Source organism: Sprattus sprattus, assembly GCF_963457725.1.
Source record: "Sprattus sprattus genome assembly, chromosome: 6".
NCBI classification, from domain to species: domain Eukaryota; kingdom Metazoa; phylum Chordata; class Actinopteri; order Clupeiformes; family Clupeidae; genus Sprattus; species Sprattus sprattus.
This window is the reverse complement of record NC_137925.1, coordinates 19,153,129-19,171,545: the sequence shown is the minus strand read 5'-3', so window position 1 is coordinate 19,171,545 and position 18,417 is coordinate 19,153,129. Positions and strand designations below refer to the sequence as shown.

General features: G+C 40.3%; 1 protein-coding gene across 1 annotated transcript; it reads right to left on the bottom strand.

Annotated features, from left to right (window-relative positions):
- Positions 1–717: 717 nt before the first annotated feature.
- On the bottom strand, positions 718–15,390 carry cdhr2 (cadherin related family member 2; the record flags this gene model as incomplete). Its single annotated transcript, XM_080840077.1, has 32 exons — positions 718–1,507; positions 1,921–1,984; positions 2,084–2,107; positions 2,811–2,894; positions 3,146–3,259; positions 4,415–4,539; positions 4,889–5,033; positions 5,526–5,591; positions 5,828–5,916; positions 6,221–6,317; positions 6,615–6,766; positions 6,882–6,931; positions 7,029–7,100; positions 7,349–7,936; positions 8,071–8,140; positions 8,368–8,607; positions 9,068–9,317; positions 9,565–9,626; positions 9,893–10,054; positions 11,060–11,215; positions 11,439–11,654; positions 11,744–11,862; positions 12,342–12,417; positions 12,595–12,738; positions 13,071–13,193; positions 13,295–13,384; positions 13,656–13,745; positions 13,836–13,889; positions 14,010–14,146; positions 14,251–14,319; positions 14,506–14,574; positions 15,366–15,390. The coding sequence occupies 32 exons, from the start codon at positions 15,388–15,390 to the stop codon at positions 1,358–1,360; spliced, it is 3,972 nt and encodes a 1,323-aa protein (XP_080696203.1). The 3' UTR covers positions 718–1,357.
- Positions 15,391–18,417: the final 3,027 nt, after the last annotated feature.

The following is an 18,417-nucleotide window of genomic DNA, read 5'->3' as shown; positions in this document are numbered from 1 at the left end:
GTCCATACCTGCTTCAGTCTGAAAGAAAGAGAATCCTGTTCTTTTGGACATCATCACATGGTATACTGTGCACACAGCGTACTCAGCCGCCCAGTAGCCCACCACCAGCACAGAGGAGTTCAAATGCTAGTCATCAGCTTTGATATCAAGGCTATTTTGTTTCCCTGAGCACCATGACATTTTACAGAATTCAAGTGAGGATTTGTGTCGATGTGCTTTGCTTTTAGGTTTGAAGTGCCCATATTGAAAGGGCTCACACATCTAAAGCCAAGTGGAGCTCCGATGTTATTGCATCCAGCCCAGCAGTAGTTTGCTTCATCGTATATGTTGATATTTTGTGATGCCGCAGATGTTACATTTGATGCAATGTATTTGTGTATATGATTACATTTCAGAGAGAAAAGAGTATAGGAAAATTATGAAAAGCAGTTTATTGGACAAATATCATGTATTGACACATTTGTGTACATTTGTTTCTTATTGTACAGAGAAAAATGAGACCATGATTTCACTTGCACACAATGACACGCATTCAATCTGTTAGATGCATATAATTCGCATTCATAACGGACAAGTGGAAACTGAATAGGTTCAACTTAACAGTTCACTTGCACACAGTCAAGTCACAATTCACGTGACATGATTTGACCAAACTGCTGTGGCACTGAGAATTAATCAAACCTTAGTTGTAAAACTTTTTTGTTTTGTTTGCTGTATATCTGTATTTCAAAACGAGTTCCATAATTTTCACATTCCTTTAAAGATGATTGTCAGGGAAAGCCTCAAGATTTGTTATATCTTTTAGTTTAAACATGACCCACAATTTGTACAAAAATCATATACAAAGCTTGTTTTAAATTACAGTACATCTTAGAAAAAAAAAATGATTTACATGTGCCATAAAAATGGCTTTATTTACCTGTGCTTGTTTCATGTTTTTCTGCAACCTAGCAATTCATTTTAAAGTACACTGGATAATCTCATAATGCACTGAATACTTCTGGGAAAGTGCACTGTTGGCAATAGGACATTTTTATAATGGAGTTATGACGGGATCCATCTTGGCATGGCTGTGTTTTTTCCTCAATGTGCAAAAGGTTCTTCTAAAAGCAGTAGTTGCGTAAGCTGCACGCTATTACATGAGGGCACTATGGTTGGATCTTAACTTTCAGCCACTGCCCTGACTTTTGGACTTCAAATGGGCCAATTGCTTCGATTAAAAAGTATGCCTCAAATCAAAAATCTGGTTGGTTTCTGTGTTTTGTTTTGTTTTGTTTTGAAAGGGCTTGGCGGGCACTCCAGGTGGTATGAGTTGAAGTTGGCATGTGTGCCCGTGTGGTGTCAGTCAGTCAGAGCTTCACAGGTCTGTGGTGCTGAGAGCGGGGTTGTCGAAGGTCAGGGACGGCGGGTCTTCATCTCCACCCTTCCTCTTGCCTCTTTGAGCGAGCGCAGCTCCCAGCGGCTCGTAATAGCTTTGGCCGTTCTCTTCATCTTCCTCCTCGATTACCTAAAGGAGGATATATACAAACAAACAAACACACACGCGCACGCACACATACACACACGAACATAAACAAATAAACAAACACACACAGACATAGGTGCGCAAGCACACACATACACACCGCACATTAACAAATAAACAAACACACAGACACAGGTGCGTGCACACACACACACACACACACACGCAAACACATAGACACAGAGATGCATAGGTAATGTGGGCAGGCACACACATCAAATATGTAAGCATAAATAAACATACGCACCAATATGACAATAAGACAGACATGAGAAAGAAACACAATATCATTTTTAGGTAATACCTGATAATGATTTCTCATTCATTATATTATGTTTAATACATGGAATTATATCACACAGTTGATTGGACTTTTCTAAACTTAAACTCTTTACCATCATTGGCATAGTGTCTTTCTCACTCATGTTCATGTCAATGTTGTAGTCCAGGGAATTAAGGCTAAAAACCAAACAGAACACCACAGAAGATCAGAATCTCACAAAGTAACAACATCTTAATGTAATAAGGTAGATATATAAGATACTTAAGAAAAATTACCAGTATAGACAATTGATTTGATGGCTTGAAAGAAAATCAGATGAGGTTTAGTCGATTAGCTAAATAGAAATTAATATTGAAAATATAAATATACTATGCATCTGTGTATACATTGTGCGATTCTGAAAGCCACAGCACAGGGAGGCTACTGAGGGATTATGGGATAGATAAGGGAGATAGAATGGCTTATCAGGGAAGTTTGCACAGTCAAACATGTTTTGCATAGACTATGAGGCCCTGCTGTTCTCTGTGTTAATTAGGGAACACTGTGATTGCAATCTGTGTTTTCCTGTCTTGCCTTTGAAAACCACAAATACCAACATTAAACAACGTCGTCTGCATTTTTATCAGAGAGTTTTGTTAAAAAACTTGGTACCTGCAAACTTCCAAGACAAGACAGGACAAGATTGTTCAGGGCAGCAGCGATAACTAGTTTTAAAATACAGGAATCTTTTCCAAGTATCAGACTTTCTTCCTCATTTGCTGTCAGATCTCTGGTAAGATCCATATCAAGCTCCTTTCCTTCCTTACTGACAGTGACTGGACTTTGTGAGCGCTTGGTTTAATTGTGGCCAGATTGCTTTCCTTATTGCTTTTTTTTCAGAGAAGGTTGACACACTGTGTGATCTCGGTCACGTCGCAGAAGCATCTCATACAAATAGAAAAGCCGTGCCACATCTATTTAAAGGATTAATGCGCATTGGCTTCAGCCCCTGCCATGCACAACCTGGATCTGTCAGTGTTGGAGTCCTCCTCGTCGAAGCCCAGATCTGTGGCCGCTTCAATGTTGAGGTTGAGCACCGGGTTCGCCCTGCAGAATAAAAACACCCCATGACCTGTCAATCACTCACATCAGAACTATCGAAGATCTTTTGGGCCGAGACTCTTAAACACCAATGTAGCACTGGCTTTATCCGTCACCGTTGAGATGTGACTGACTTGTGACATGTTCTGACTGTGTTGTGTGCTACGTGGCCATTTAAGACTTAAGGCCCTAATTTGTAACAACGTCAAAGAATTCCTGTTATCATCATCTTATGATAGTGAATTACCATGACTCACCCTTCCATTGTATACTTGTTGGTGCCAGGAACAACTGGGCCAGATTTCTGGTTTTCCGATATGGACATCGTTGCAGAGTTCATGGCCTTGGCTGCTTTGAGCTTCCTCTGATAGCTGAAAGATCACCACAAACCAGCTTACATGTGAGAATCTTTCTCACACACTTCTGTGTGATAAAGGTGATAAATAAACCATACATTACCATGTACTAAAACAAACACACTCTCTCTCTCCCTCTCTTTCTCTCTCTCACACACACTTAATTCCTCTTTGCTTTGTTTTTGTCTAGGCGCTGCAGTCACTAGTACTTGCGTTCACAGGTCAAGTCCTTAAACTCCTATCTGATGGAGATTGAGTGGTATGTGTAATTGACCTCCCGCGCTGGCTACGTGCCCGGAGCTAAAGAGATCACCCCTGTAGCAGGGCGGCATAAGCCTGCTGGCATGCTCACACAGGCTACATTTAAACACAAGGGGATTTAGACAGGGACAAGGCCAGGAGGCCTCCACTACGCTCTCCTCCGCTCTGCTCTTGAGACCTTGGACCCAACACCAACATGGACAGCACATCCTAATGGCAGAGAGGCACTGTATGAAAGTACTCTCCTCTATCCGTCTTTCTCTCTCTTTCTCTCTCTGTCTCTCTCTATTTCTCTCTCTCTCTGTCTCACTCTATCTCCCTCTCTCTGTCTCTCTCTCTCCCTCTCTCTGTCTCACTCTCTTTCTCTCTGTCTCACTCTGTCTCACTCTCTTTCTCTCTCTCTCTCTCTCTCTCTCTTACTCACTTTCGCACTTTCTCCGTGACCAAGTGCAAATCCACACTAAGCTGTTACACCTCCATGTTGCCATAGCGATGAAAAAGTTTTTCCCACACAAGGCGTGTTATCTGTGCTTGGAAAATACAACCTCTGTGCCATGCATAATACAGAACCATAAAGACTCAGGCCACACTCAGATACTGCCCAGCCGGACTGAGATAAACCAACCTGGGTCATTAGTAGAGGGTGTGTTGGTGCTTTTGCTGACATCATCATTTCATGGCAATAAAACACAACACAGGTACAAACATTCTTATACTTACACTTATACCCTCATACATCACACGCACTCACACTCACACTCACACTCACACTCGCACTCACACTCACACTCACACTCACACTCACACTCACACTCACACTCACACTCACACTCACACTCACACTCACTCGCGCACACACTCACACTCACACTCACACACTGTCTGTGCCATAGTGAATTCAAGACTTACTTCCGCCTCATGAACACCAGTAAAGTCGACGTGACAACCAGCACGATCACCAGGCCTCCCACCACTCCCAGCAAGAGGAACATCTCCGTGTTGTCTTTTCCTTGATTGTCCTCAGAGCCAGCATTCTGGACAGGAAGACCAGGGAGAAGTCACAGGATCACAGAGTCAGTTTAAGTCTATGTATTTGTAGTGTGCTTAACAATTTACATTGTCTCAAAGTGCTTTACTATACCTATGGCCCATACTACAGGTTGGGAAAATGTTCAGTGAGAAGCCTACATTTGTATTGAAAAGTATGTCGTAAAAATTATATTAAATACTACACTAAATGTGAGATGTGTTTCAGCAGTCTCTCTTTTTGGTCTAGTTGGGGTACGTTTGTAGGTAAACTACAAGCTAAGATCATCGGATTGACTGGCTTTGATTGTCTAAATGTCTCGATGAGAGGTGAGAGGTTCTTTTTCTCAGACTCACCACTCCTGAGAGCCCCTGCCCTAATAGAATGTCCCGGTACTCTGTGTTTCCGTTGCCATTCACCATATTTAAAACGGTGTCATGTTGCAGGGCAGTGCCATTAGGAAAGATGAAATAAGCCTCCACAACAGTTAAGGCAGCAACCCTGACATGTAAGACAAGAGAGAAAACACTGATGAATGACTGACAGCTGATTAAAAATACTGATGAACCGTTTAGGATTTAGATTAAATATGTCAGATACATATTTAGAAACCAATTATTGGTGAGTGATTCTTAGGTACAAACACAGAAGGACAAACACATAACGACGTCATGTTGAGGTCTTGCTTGACACTTTTTCCAAGTCCAATAATATGTCACAGTGTTTTTGCCACCTAGTGGTGAATATTTACCATGACAATGCCTAGGTAGTGTTTTCCAAAATGACCAATAAATGACCACTTACTGTATGTATTTCTCTTTGATAATAGAATGATTGTCTGGTCTATATAATGGTCTACACAGCCACATGATAGTTTTAATTTCTGTAGCCAAATCATTTTTACAGTGGAAGAATTCTTTAGATTTAATTCACATGCAAATACAAAGGCACAGACAGTGAGACTGTTGAATATCGAGCCATACTGAATCGTACCTCTGTTCTGTTTGTCCAGAGACCTTGACAATATGAACTGTTGTTCCAGTGGCCGCCTCAAGTGCCCTTAAATTCAACAGAATTAACACCTTAATCAGGGCACCACAGCTGATGTTGTATCAACAGTTTTTGCACACTAAAATGCATAACAACAAATAACAACACCAGGTTTTGAAAGGAGACAAAAAACACACATTTCTTAACGGGCAGACACATGGGAAAATATGTAGAAACGTGTAGAAATATGTACAAATGTGTGTTTTTTTCACCCCAGAGGTGGCAAAAGTCAAACATTTTCCTACCATTTGATATTTGCCTGGTTATTAGCAAAATCTTCTGCAGTAGATCGGAACTCCAGGGACACTTTGAAGGTCTCGTCGACGGTGAAGATCTACCACAAACACAAACAGCAGTGAATTACAGCAGAACTCCTGTTCCGTATGTCCTGTGTTACATTTATGCACGGTGTGTTACATTAATGCATGGTGTGTTACATTGATGTTTGGTGTGTAACATTGATGCATGGTGTGTAACATTGATGCATGGTGTGTAACATTGATGCATGGTGTGTTACATTGATGTGTGGTGTGTAACATTGATTACCGTGCTTGATCAGATGGATGGTGTGTTATATTGATGTATGGTACATGATGGATGGTCTGGTTCTTAGGTGTGACAAGGAGAGGGATAGTTACCACAACTTCTGAAGTTGAACTCAGTCCTCCTTTGTCCTTCACCTCAACCGTGATCACATATCTCCCCTTCTTGCTGGCGTCCAGACTCTGGAGGGATCTGTGGAATGGGATGGACAACATGGATTTAAATCTAAGTTTTAGCTATTTATAGCAAAGGAAAAGAATAGAGTTTTTGGGGTCAGCAGAAGACATTTTAAACAAATGTTTGGGATGTTTCTTTGGCTGTTTGGCCTTAACAGCATCAGCTCCTTTTTCAAGGTTCACTTCATAACAGTAAGGCACATTTAATAGATAAGAGGTCTACCTTGAAATTCCACATCTAAAAGCTGATGAATGGTTCACATGTCAAATACTTTTTAGAAGGATTTACTAGAGGTACCGTCATTTTTGTTACCGTATTATTCCAGTGTTGTCTGAAGGTGTTGGTGGCTGGTCCACCCTGAAGATTTTGTTGAGGTCCTCAGTCTGGTTATTGTTGTTGACGAACCTCACTGCCAGCACTTCAAACGTTATGATGGCGTTCTCCCCTGAGTCCCGGTCTGTTGCCTTTAGACGCAAAATATAGAAAATGGCAATTCAGGGATTCCAAAAAAACATCACGGCATGCATCATTAGAGAAGGCAATAACCACGGCAACAGTGATGAGTTTATGTGAACTCACAGACACGCTGGCCACAGATGTATCTTTGTCTGTGCTTTCGGCAACAACAACTATGGAAAAACACAAGGTTCTTATCAATGACCTATTCTTATCTTACTAGAAAACAGGCTGTATAAGAATGAGGAGGAGAAGAAGTTGATGTGTTACCAAAGTTGGGTTGTGTCTGGATGAACTCTGGGGCGTTGTCATTTATATCTTCGATTCGGACAGTAATTGTCCCTGAAAATGCAGCATTTATTTTAGATCTCATCTTCTTAGAAATATAAATAAATTAAATTGAGACCAAAAGAATCCATAGGACATTAACCGGTTAATTCATTAGTCAACATTTGTTAAGCACATATTCCAAAATGTCAATTTTTATTCAGCCTCTTGCATACTCCCTGTGTATCAAGCCAATGACTTTAACGTAGAATTAATAATGAGACAAAAAAGTAAATATAATAAATAATGAAAATGTCTCCTACCCTCACTGCTATTCTTTCCAAGCTCTGTTAAAGTGTCAGTCACTTGCACGTGCAGGATCACCTCGTGGCAACTTTCATAGTCAACCACATACTCTGGGTTGATCGTCACATTCCCTGAAGGCTCCACAAGGAACCACTCCTCCTGGCAAACTCCAGACTCATTGCATGGACATTCGGTGCGGAGAAGTTCATATTCAAGCAGGTGCATGGTGTCTTTATCGTCACCCACAATCTTTCCAATAACACCTCCGTCTACGGTGGTGTTCTCTTTCATTCCTATTACTATGCCCGTTTTTAAGCTGGGCGTCTCGTCATTTACATCCAAAACTTTCAAATTCACAGTGGCTGAGTCTTCATTCCTGTCCAAGTCCAGAGCCAGCACTTTGAAGGTGTAACTCTTGCGGGTTTCATAATCCAGCTCGATGTCCTGGTCCACGCTGATGTTCCCCCAGTAGCCTGAATTGTTTGGCACTGGGACGCTACGGACCGAGAAGGTCCCAGAACTGCCTCCGGTGATGCTGAACGAGATCCGGTTGTACATTTCGGTCTGGTCCTTGTCTTCGGCGAACACAGAGTTGATGAAAGCACCTATTGGGGGGACGGGGGGGTCAACAAAGTGACAATATGTTATCCAATGAAATCAACGAGTCAGTGAAAACAAAGACATGACCTCTCCTAAGGTGTAGTGCAGTTAGGTCTACAAAGTAATCTGGAGGACCTACCTTGCTCACTTTCTTTCACTTCAAAGTTATACTCATTTTTCTGGAAGAGGGGGCTGTTGTCATTGATGTCCTGAAATGAAATAAGAGAAGGACGTGTTACGTTTACTTCTAAAGTTTACATCTGCGATACATATACTGTATAACAAGACAAGACTCCATCTAACTATTGTCAGTAGATAGAGATACCTTAAATAGCTACTGAAATAGGGATAGAACTGGCTCATACTGGGAAAGGTAAACAAACTAATAAAATATTACTTACAAATAAGGTAAACAGACAAATAATCCTATTATTACCCCAACATTGATTTCCACTATGACCGAGGTTCCAAGGGGTGGTATTCCTTTGTCATAAGCAGTCACATTCAGCTCAATCACTCCTTTTAATGCCGGGTCCAGAGCCTCCCTGTCCAGGGCGTCTGTCATTTTTAAATTACCAGTATCCTTGTCAATTGAGAAATTGCTACTGAATTCACTTTCGACAATTTGATACTCGATCTTGCTGTTGTCTGTGCCGGGTTGATCATCATCAATAGCCTGTCAAAGGAATGAGATCAAGATCATCATCATCCTCCACAAACTTTTGAATACCAAATAAACCACATCTCATGCAATAGTACAATATTGTTTCTGCATACAAATGTCAGTTGACTCTCAACTATTTCAGTTTAAAAAAGTATATGTCTAGTCTATAAAGTCTTTAATTAATTAAACTTTAAAAACAGATTCAGAACACCTTTCATCATGCATACACTGAAGTAAAGGGTTACTCAGGACCCTGGTTGAGTATGGAGTACTTGATAACACAACATTTGTAGAAAGTAACACACGCTTATGGTCTAGGTAATATAACACAAAGCTAGCAAGCAACAACAGATTTAACTCTTCAAACAGTGAAAACCCCTTGTCCTTATTCCTACATTATATTTAATCCCACCACTTCTTTAGCTTTTATTCAGAGGGCAGGCCCCAGGTTGTTGAGTCAAGCATCACTCACCTGGATTTGAAGTTCAAAGTTAACACCAGGACCCTCGTTGACAAAAGCAATGTACGACTCTCTGATCATTTTTGGTGCGTTGTCATTTATGTCCAGGAGTGTGATCTCCAGGATGGCAGTGCCAGTGTTGTTGGCCTTGTCTTTTGCCTGCAGATTGGCAGAGTAAAAACTGCGACCCTCTCTGTCCAGAAGGTCACCGTTTTCAACTGTGATTCTTCCAGTGCCTGGGTCGACATTGAAGAACTCCAACCTGACCAAAAAAGAAAAGGGAATTTAGACAACATTTCCCAAAGTACAGAGGATCCAACCGAAAAAAACATACTTATGGTATGTTATGTCAGTACATCTTAGGAATGACAGAAGAATTGTTTTGGGGGCTTATTTGTCATATATGTTGATAACAAATTTAAATTTGCAATAATTGTTCAATGAGTTTGATAACATTTAGTTGTCATTACAAAACGTCTGCAGTATACCATAAAAAACACAGAACATACATGCTCTCTGGAAGCAGTTTGTAGACAATGTTTCCGACATCTTCTGTATCTGGATCAGTGGCCTGTCAAACAAACAATCACTCTTTAGTATAGGATGCATTTATTTCATAGACTATAAGCTAGAGTAGCATGAAGGAAACATTGCAATAGACATTAGACAAAATCAATTATTCTGTGACCTGGCAGATGTTCAGTTTTGGATTTCCCCCCAAATACCTGTGTTTGTGTGTGTGTGTTTGGGGGGGGGGGGGGGGGGGGGGAGTACTCCTTCATGTGGTCTTTTTAAAAACACAATATATGGAAATTGTCCACAGTGTATTAGACCTACTGTGATGGTTGCTATCTCTGTTCCATTTGGACTGTGCTCGTTGATTTCTAAGTCGAAGGTCTCCTGTTTGAATTTGGGACTGTTGTCATTGATGTCATTGATGGAAATGGTGACAGTGGCGGTAGATTTGAACTCCTCTTTTTTGGAGTCCACAGCAATCAACTGAGAGAGAGAAAGAGAGAAAGAGAGAGAGAGTGAGTGAGTGAGTGAGTAAGAGAGAGAGAGAGGGAGAAAGCAAAGAAAACATGTTGAATGCATTGAATCATAGGGGATGGAGTTAGTTTGTGCTTGTTCACGTTCGTTCCCTCATTCAGCCTCCCCTCAGAGTCGTGGGCTTTTTAAAGACTCTAGTTGAATAGTACGTCCTATAGTCTTTTCCTAACCACTTGATGGAAAACGCCATGAGGTCAAAGAAAGATGTGGAGAAGAATTCATAAGAACTTAGGAAAAGACAACTGTAATGTTTAGAGAATCCGACTGCACTTATACTGGCCTACGTATTATATGAAGGTGGATGCTATTGATGTAGATCATGTTGATCAGTTGGAGTTGATACCGCAAGGAGTTGTGGGACGGCGTAACCTCCTGTTCTTTTTGTAAAGGATGGACCAGTGTACCCTATGCAAAATACCCTATGCTTAATAACCTAGGCTGCATTGAGGCACCTCTCCTTAGCATTTAGAAAATGTGAACAGCTCTTTTTATGGCTGCCGCTTACATACTTCCGGGTGATTTCAATCAGATAGGTACTTTGTGTTCCTTGTGTCGTGTGTGAGTTGACACTACAGTGCCGTTCTTCTGTGACCCGCACCACTCTGAACTGTGTAAGAACTAAGCCCTTTTGACCGTGACTGTTGACATTTTTGACCTTGATCATGTTCTGTGTAAAGTTTGCCGGTGCGATTGTCCTCTGATCAGTTTCTGCAATCCTTGGATTGAACTTTGGCCCTCCTGTTACTACTGTAACTTCTTGAACACTGTATTGAGTCAATAAATTTCCCTTCCTGACGGTAATCACTTTGTATGTAATTGATCTCATTCCCGGCTGCTTGTCTCAAAGCCCATTTCTGTTAAGCCAGGATAATTCTGTCCAGAGGAAATCCAAGTCCGTCTTAGCTGGTTGAGCTGGGCAGTCGGGTGTCTTCCCTGTGTGCCAGGAACCCTTACCTTCACTGTCATGGTGGTACCCTTCTCGTAGTCCACGTCTGCAGGGGTCTTCATCAGTATTTGCACTATAGTATTTGACACGGCACGGCTTGGGGAGACAGAGAAGGCATCCTTGCCTGGGCCCTCAATACTCAGGCTGAATTCGCTGTTTTCACCCTGACAAACATCAAATTGAACAAATAGTACCACGATATACTGTATATGATATGATATATATATAAAGCATAACAAACTTCAGTATTCATAATAAAGTAAGAAAAAAAACTAAGGGAACCAATAATGGTTTATATGAGTTTTGAGTTTTTGTGGCACTCGTGGCTGCAGCTACACCTGCAGAATTCAGAATAAAGCAGAATTCAGAATAAAACAGAATTCTAACCTTATCCGCATCTATCACCTTCATGCTCAGGCCGAGCACAGAGAGTCCAACAGCTGAATGCTCATCTATATTCCCACTGAACGTGTTCTGATTAACACAGGCCTCAGTGCAATCGTAAAACTCTGGTGGATTATCGTTTTTGTCCCCGATGGTGATCTGAATTTCACTGGTTGCAAATGCATTGACACCGTTCACATTCTGTACGGACTCCTCTGCCTAGGGAAGAGTTTTCAGTTAATCGCATGCATGTTAGTGAATGGAAAAATCCTCATCGCCAAAGACAGGAGAAAAGCTGTGGCAGGCACCTTTATTTCTAGAGTGATGACTCCATCTGATTCCAAATGCTGCTCCCGATCCAATGTTGATTGGACAGATATGACCCCACTATTCATATTGATTTGGAACAGGCCAGTTGCAGATGCGTCTGAGAGAGGAGGGAATGACTGAGGAAAACGTAGGGGAGCATCCTACTGTAGTGGGCACCCACTTACTAGGGCTGGGCAGTTATTGGAAAATGTACAGATACCGTCATTTCTGATCGCATACTGTTCAAAACGTATTTAACATGACAAATTGTGCATGTCAGGTTGTGATTACATTACAAAAATGAATAATGATTTTGAGTAGTGATGTCCTTCAAACAGATTAGGATATTTGCCTGCCACTTATTTTCCCAAATATATCAAAGTGGTATTTTGAAACCTGCCAATACAAGATATCTTCTATTGGACTTATTCTCACCAAGGTAAATCTGTAAATAAGATCATAAAAGTAAATCATAAAATATATTTTAGGTAATTTTGCCCAGCCCAGCTATGCAGTAATACAACAGCTCTTCCTTTAACAAAACAAAATGTACAGGGCCTTCATGACAATGCAATAATTGAGTGATAATTCTCTCACTTGTAATGCTGAACTTTATCGGTGAGTTGATGCCTGTGTCCGGGTCTCTGGCTCGTACTTTAAAGACCGGTGTACCCTGGTTGGCAAGAGGGGCAGAGACGACATCTTTTTCAAGCAGATCTTTTTAAAATAAAACTTTGTCATTACTGTTTTTTGTTTAAAAGGGATTGTTTTGCCAAACAGGAGGGTATTAGTTAGGACATTTATCATCATCATAATTTTCACTGAATACACACAACATTCAGTCACTCACCACAGGACTATCTTCCACCACAGTGGCAGTGCTGGGGAGATTCAAGAACACAGGGTCTATATCTGAGACATCCTCCACATTAACAAAGATGAAGACTGAGCTTGACTGAATAACATGCTGTCCTTCAAGTGTCCCACCACCATCCTTGAAAGAAAAAAATCATTTAAAGCAAATAGGCATGACTGCATCTCTTTTCCTAGAAATGCTGTAGACTAGGCATACCTGATTCTTTCCTAGTCATGTGCATTAAAACATGTGTATATTTTGAGCATGTGTGAACCATATATGAATCTATCAAGCCACATTCACATGTTAAGGCATTGGTGGCCAAGAAGGTATTTAACATGTTTTAAATATATTCACACTATATGCAATAGAATCATTTTACAGTACATTTTGAATGCATGAATCATTCTAGTAAGACATCAGAAAACTGAAAATGAATGGACAGGGTGGAGTAACATCTTCACATTTACCTTTGCGGTGACAGTTAACTGATAGAAAGTGCTTTTCTCTGTGAAGCTCAGTTTTCCCACGAGTGTGATACTCCCATTTCTTTCCCCGATTTGAAAGAGACTTCCTCCATCAGCTGGTGTGACCTTTGGGATTAGTCACAGTTGTCATTTTCTGTGACTTTTATTTGATACAATCAAAGTGATTGCAATTAGGTCATACATCATCTTTCATAAATATTGCTTACCCCAGACATATAATAGCCCACATATCCAGAAGTTCCTGAATCAGGATCTTTTGCGGACACGCTTAGAACAGTGGTCCCTAGGGGTGCATTCTGTTTGGGGGGGGGGGGGGGGGGGGGGGGTTACAAACAGATTAAGACCAAAAAAGAAAACACACTATTGTGGCATCATTCCAACACCTTTACTGTGCTAATCGTCAGGGATCAACATTAACTGTATGATGGTATGATGGATAAATGAATAACCTCACAAACAGACACACGGACAGAGAAAGACAGGTAGATAGATAGATAGATAGACATGAGTTGAGAGACAAGTTGATGAGAGACAGACGGATGCACAATTTTTTTTGTAATTACTTACCTCTGGAATTTTGGCATTATATGGTATCCCCTGGAATGCAGGCGCGTTATCATTGGCATCTTCTAATACCACAGTAACTTGCTTTTGCACCTGAAAATACATTAAAAGCATTAGAAAGGGGGAGAAAGAGCCTCATACTCTCTGGAAAAGAATACAAAAAGATGCTAAATGAAGACTTACATCTGTGTATACACCATCACTGACTACTAGAGTTAATGAGTGTACTTCCTGCCCCTAAAAAGCAGAAGAGTTTTAAAACCGCATTAAAAGACATAATATAAAATCAATGACCATAGATGGTTTTGTAAAGTTTAAACTTGGTTCCCATATAAAAGTAGTTGCACATAAACTAACCTCTCTGTCCAGTGGAGACTTGACTGTTACCTCTCCTGTATTCGGGTCAGGCTGGAAAAAGGCTGACGCAAATTTAAAACTATATCTCAGTGCTACCCCTTCAGGATCCGTTGCATTAATCATAAATGCACGCTGACCTGTTCAGAGAAAACACTTAGACCACGATACAAACCACATAAAGTATACTGAGTACAAAGAATGCCATAATGAGACTGCAGCAGATTCAGAAACACATACGCACCTACAGGGGTGTCCTCACGAACACGAATGAGATCATCTGTGGTGATTTCTGGGATCAAATTGCTGTGGGCTGGAGAAACAAACTAGTCAATAACAACAAACTAACAAACAAATTAACCAGGAACCGACTACTTACATTAGTATCTCAATTTCCTGAACATCTTGATCAAGCAGTTTATTGATTTAATTGATGTTCTTCAGCCTAACCCATTCCAGCAACTCTGTATAATAAAAATTGATAAGAAACCCAACTCACCTTTGGCAGTTAAAGTCACTAGGACAAGAAAGAAAATGATCGTCACCTGCCCCATTTCAGTGTTTAGCACTGTGGACGCATAATAAAGGTTTAGAAAGTAAGTTCTCATGACTGTTTTACACATTATTTTTCAATTATTTCACTTAATCGTATTACATTTCACATATTTAACACCATTATTTCATTATATTTAAGAAACTAGTAAACTTTATCCAACAGTTTTCTCAGAAGAGATGTCAACTATGTCAACTAATACTACTATGAATTTCAAAAAAACATTCATTTGAAGTCCTGTTAAACTGAATCATGATAAAAGGCTTAAATATACCCTTTATATGCAGTACTTAACAGCTGATTAAGTCTCAGATAGGTTTTCAATATTCATATCCATCACACACACAACCTTAGTCAGTAATGAACATTTTCAAATACTGATAAAAACAGATAAAGACAGACAAACTCCAAAAAAGAGGCACACGGTTTTTCTTTACCTGGGAAACGAAAGTTATATGAGAGACGTACCTGACAGTGCACTCGATACCATTCAGGACAGATGCCTTCTGTTGAATGAGGAGAGACTATAGGTAGAAGAGGACCTTTGGCTGGTACCACCCTGCCGTTTACAGCCGGTAGACTGTAAAAGTAAATCATTAACACTCTGTGTGACTTGATTGAGCGTCGTCACTTTCTTATACGCACTGAAAAGCAGCTTAGCAGTGGCATGGCATCTGCTCCTAAAGCAGTGTGGCACACGAACAAGAGAGTTCCCTCTTCAGAGCTCATCCACTGCAGTCGGCACAGTTTGAGCTCATAATATATAGTAGCGTGATTTTCCAGGGATCTACGTCCAATGTCCTTACCAAGAGTATCTGATATGTTGCTCATGCCAGCAAAAAGCAAGAGGCTTGTCATCCAACTTGAACCTGAAAAACACATGCACGTCCAAAAACACACAGACATACACCGACACACAACGAAGCAGGAGACTAACTGCATTCACTCTCTTTCTAGTTCTCGTAGACTGGCGTGACAAAGACGACAGAATGCACGCTCCAGTGCACCCCGTGGTGGTGCGCGCCAGGCCTCTCACTGGAAGTGGCCTCACAGCAGGATGCCCAGGCCCTGGCAGGCAGCTTACCAGAGGCAAAGGCTGAACTCCTCCCAAGGCTTAATGAATGCAGCCTTGTGGCCTGACTGTCACCTCAGAGAGGTGAAGGTAGTGAGGCGGGGGGGGACATTCCAGGTCAGACAGATATGATAACAACAACAAAAACAACAAGATCATTAAATGACAGGAACACCAAAACTTTCAGCTGAAATAATCTTATACTTACAAGACTTATACAATTACAAGAACCATAACAAGAACAACAAACACACACACACACAAATTAGTGAGACCACAACACTAAGAATCATTCATGGCTCCACCCACCTCTCCGGAGCGCGTTAATGAGCTCGCCGTGTTGAACCCTCGTTTCCCTCCCCCATTTGTTGCTTCTAATTACTGTGAGCCAGACAAAGGATAATCCTTTTCAGTGTAGTTTATGTCTTTGCCAAATTTGTTTGCAACCAACCAAAAACAATGCCTGAAATTCTTTCTAACACCAATAACAAACCCCCCCCCCCATCATTTCAATATGGGTATATGACATCTATGATCTTTAAGAGCTAAACTCTTATATAAAGTCACTCTTATCTAAAATAAAGTTTTAAGAGTTATAATCTTAAAGTTTCTGGTGTTATCAAGTCACACAGATAAAAATATACTAAACCACTTTAAAACTGTTGAAAAATTTGGGGGATTTCTCATATTGTATGTGAGAGATGGTAATATGACATTTTTAAAATGTACACATTTGACCAAAAAGTTGTTTTTGGAACCTTAAGCAAGTTAGTCCATCAAATAAACAAGGAAGTTGTAACTTGCATGTCAAAATGATTATTAAGAGCAGAAAGTCCTTAAGATGACCCATTATCACTGAACTGCAGCACACCTAAGGAATTAATCAAAATGAAATAAATAACTGATAATCAAACTGACAATTATAATCAAATAAATGCATATTCTTATCATTATATCCTTATAAAATGTTTATTGTAAGAACAACTCACAGAGCAAAGGTTGTCTTTTCGCAAATAAGTGAGTTCCACCCATGCCTACTAGCCTACTGCCTCGCCCATAAACGTGTCAACTAAACAGGAGAAGACCCATGGAAATTCCTCTGCCCTGAGTAATGGAGATACTCCAGTATGTCATTGCGTGATTGCAGCCCAGAGAGAGGTAGGTGTGTGTGTGTGTGTGTGTGTGTGTGTGTGTAGCCCGGAGAGGAGCTGGCCAGATCTGCGGATGGTCTGGAGCTGATCCACTCCAGAGTTTTGGAATATTCTCTTACCAAGATGATTTTTTTCTTCAGCTCTCAAATTGACATTGATGCTCGCAAAATAAAAATAAAAATATCTATCTATCCAACTATCTATGTATGTAACAATAATAATAATAATATTAATAATCAAAATATTAAGAATAGAGGAAATGAAAACGGAATAATAAAGGAAGGCCCTAACCCTGGGTTGATCTGAAACTGGAGAACATACATGGTTGATTTAAAAAACTGAAAATATATAAGGTTGATACTTTGTATCCAGGATAATGAACGCTTTATAAATGCCTCTTACAAAGATTTTGACTTGTGCTTTAGATCAAAGGAGATTTTTATCCCAAACGATGAATGTAGTAGCTAACTGTTTCTATGGTTAACTGTTCTAATTTTTTACTTTTATCCCATGGATTTGCAAGCTGGATCCCTTATATCTATGAGCACCTGAGAGTATAAAGCAGCTGAAAATGGAAAGTCTTAATCAAATGTAAAAAATGCAGGATTTTATATACATCTGATCTGTCCTTTTCTGTTTCTGTTCTTTGTGTGATGGTGTTGGACCAGCATGCACCATCACTTAGTTTTTAGCAGCCATAGGCCTAGGCTGCCAAGGACCTCTTGTGCTATACCATACAACTTCTCTTTCCTCCTTTCTCGATCATCTCTCTGATGTCCGGTGACTATAGCATTTTGGTTTTCATCTGTCGACTAACTTGTGTCTCTCCTGTTAGTCGGACCTCTGCTTGCCATGCTGATGGCCAGGACCATTGTTCTTCCCCATTATAACTTATGCTTACATACGTATACAAGCCAGTCTATTAGAATACCTAATTACATTCTCTCATTATGCCTCTTTTCTTCTCCTCGGTGTAGACTCTCCATTGCAAGGTGAGCTTCCTGCTTTCCATTTCCACCTAACAACCGAGTCCAAAGTTACACATTGCCTTGAATGCATCACACACACATTTGGATTGGATACCTCTGTACTAATATGACCTCAATCATGTGCTCTTAATAGGAACCCTATCACTAAATACAGTCATGCACTAAACTTCACTTTATTGATTGACTGCAAGTCACACATACCATCTTTGTATTTCTGTATTTCTTATTCTGTGTACTGGTGTTGTATATTGTATATAAGTATATATATTCTGTTATGCTGTGTGCTGTTGCTGCATATATTGTATGATAATATATACATAGGTACTTTAATATATTCCACGGCGCTTTGTTGCACACTTAATATTTATATAGATTTTATGCTATTCCTACCGTTTTTTAGATATGCAATATTGTTGTGTTATATGTTGTTGTTGTGTTATATGTTGTCCCTCGTCGCTCCAACAGGAGAAGCACTCCAAATTTCGTTGTATGTAAATACAATGACAATACAGGCTTTTCTATTCTATTCTATCAATACATTAAGATCATCAATATGGGTCTAGGGGGTTCAGGATTAGGCTCTCTAAAGTGCTTTGAGACAATGTCTATTGGTAATGACGCTATATAAATTAATACAATTGCTCTT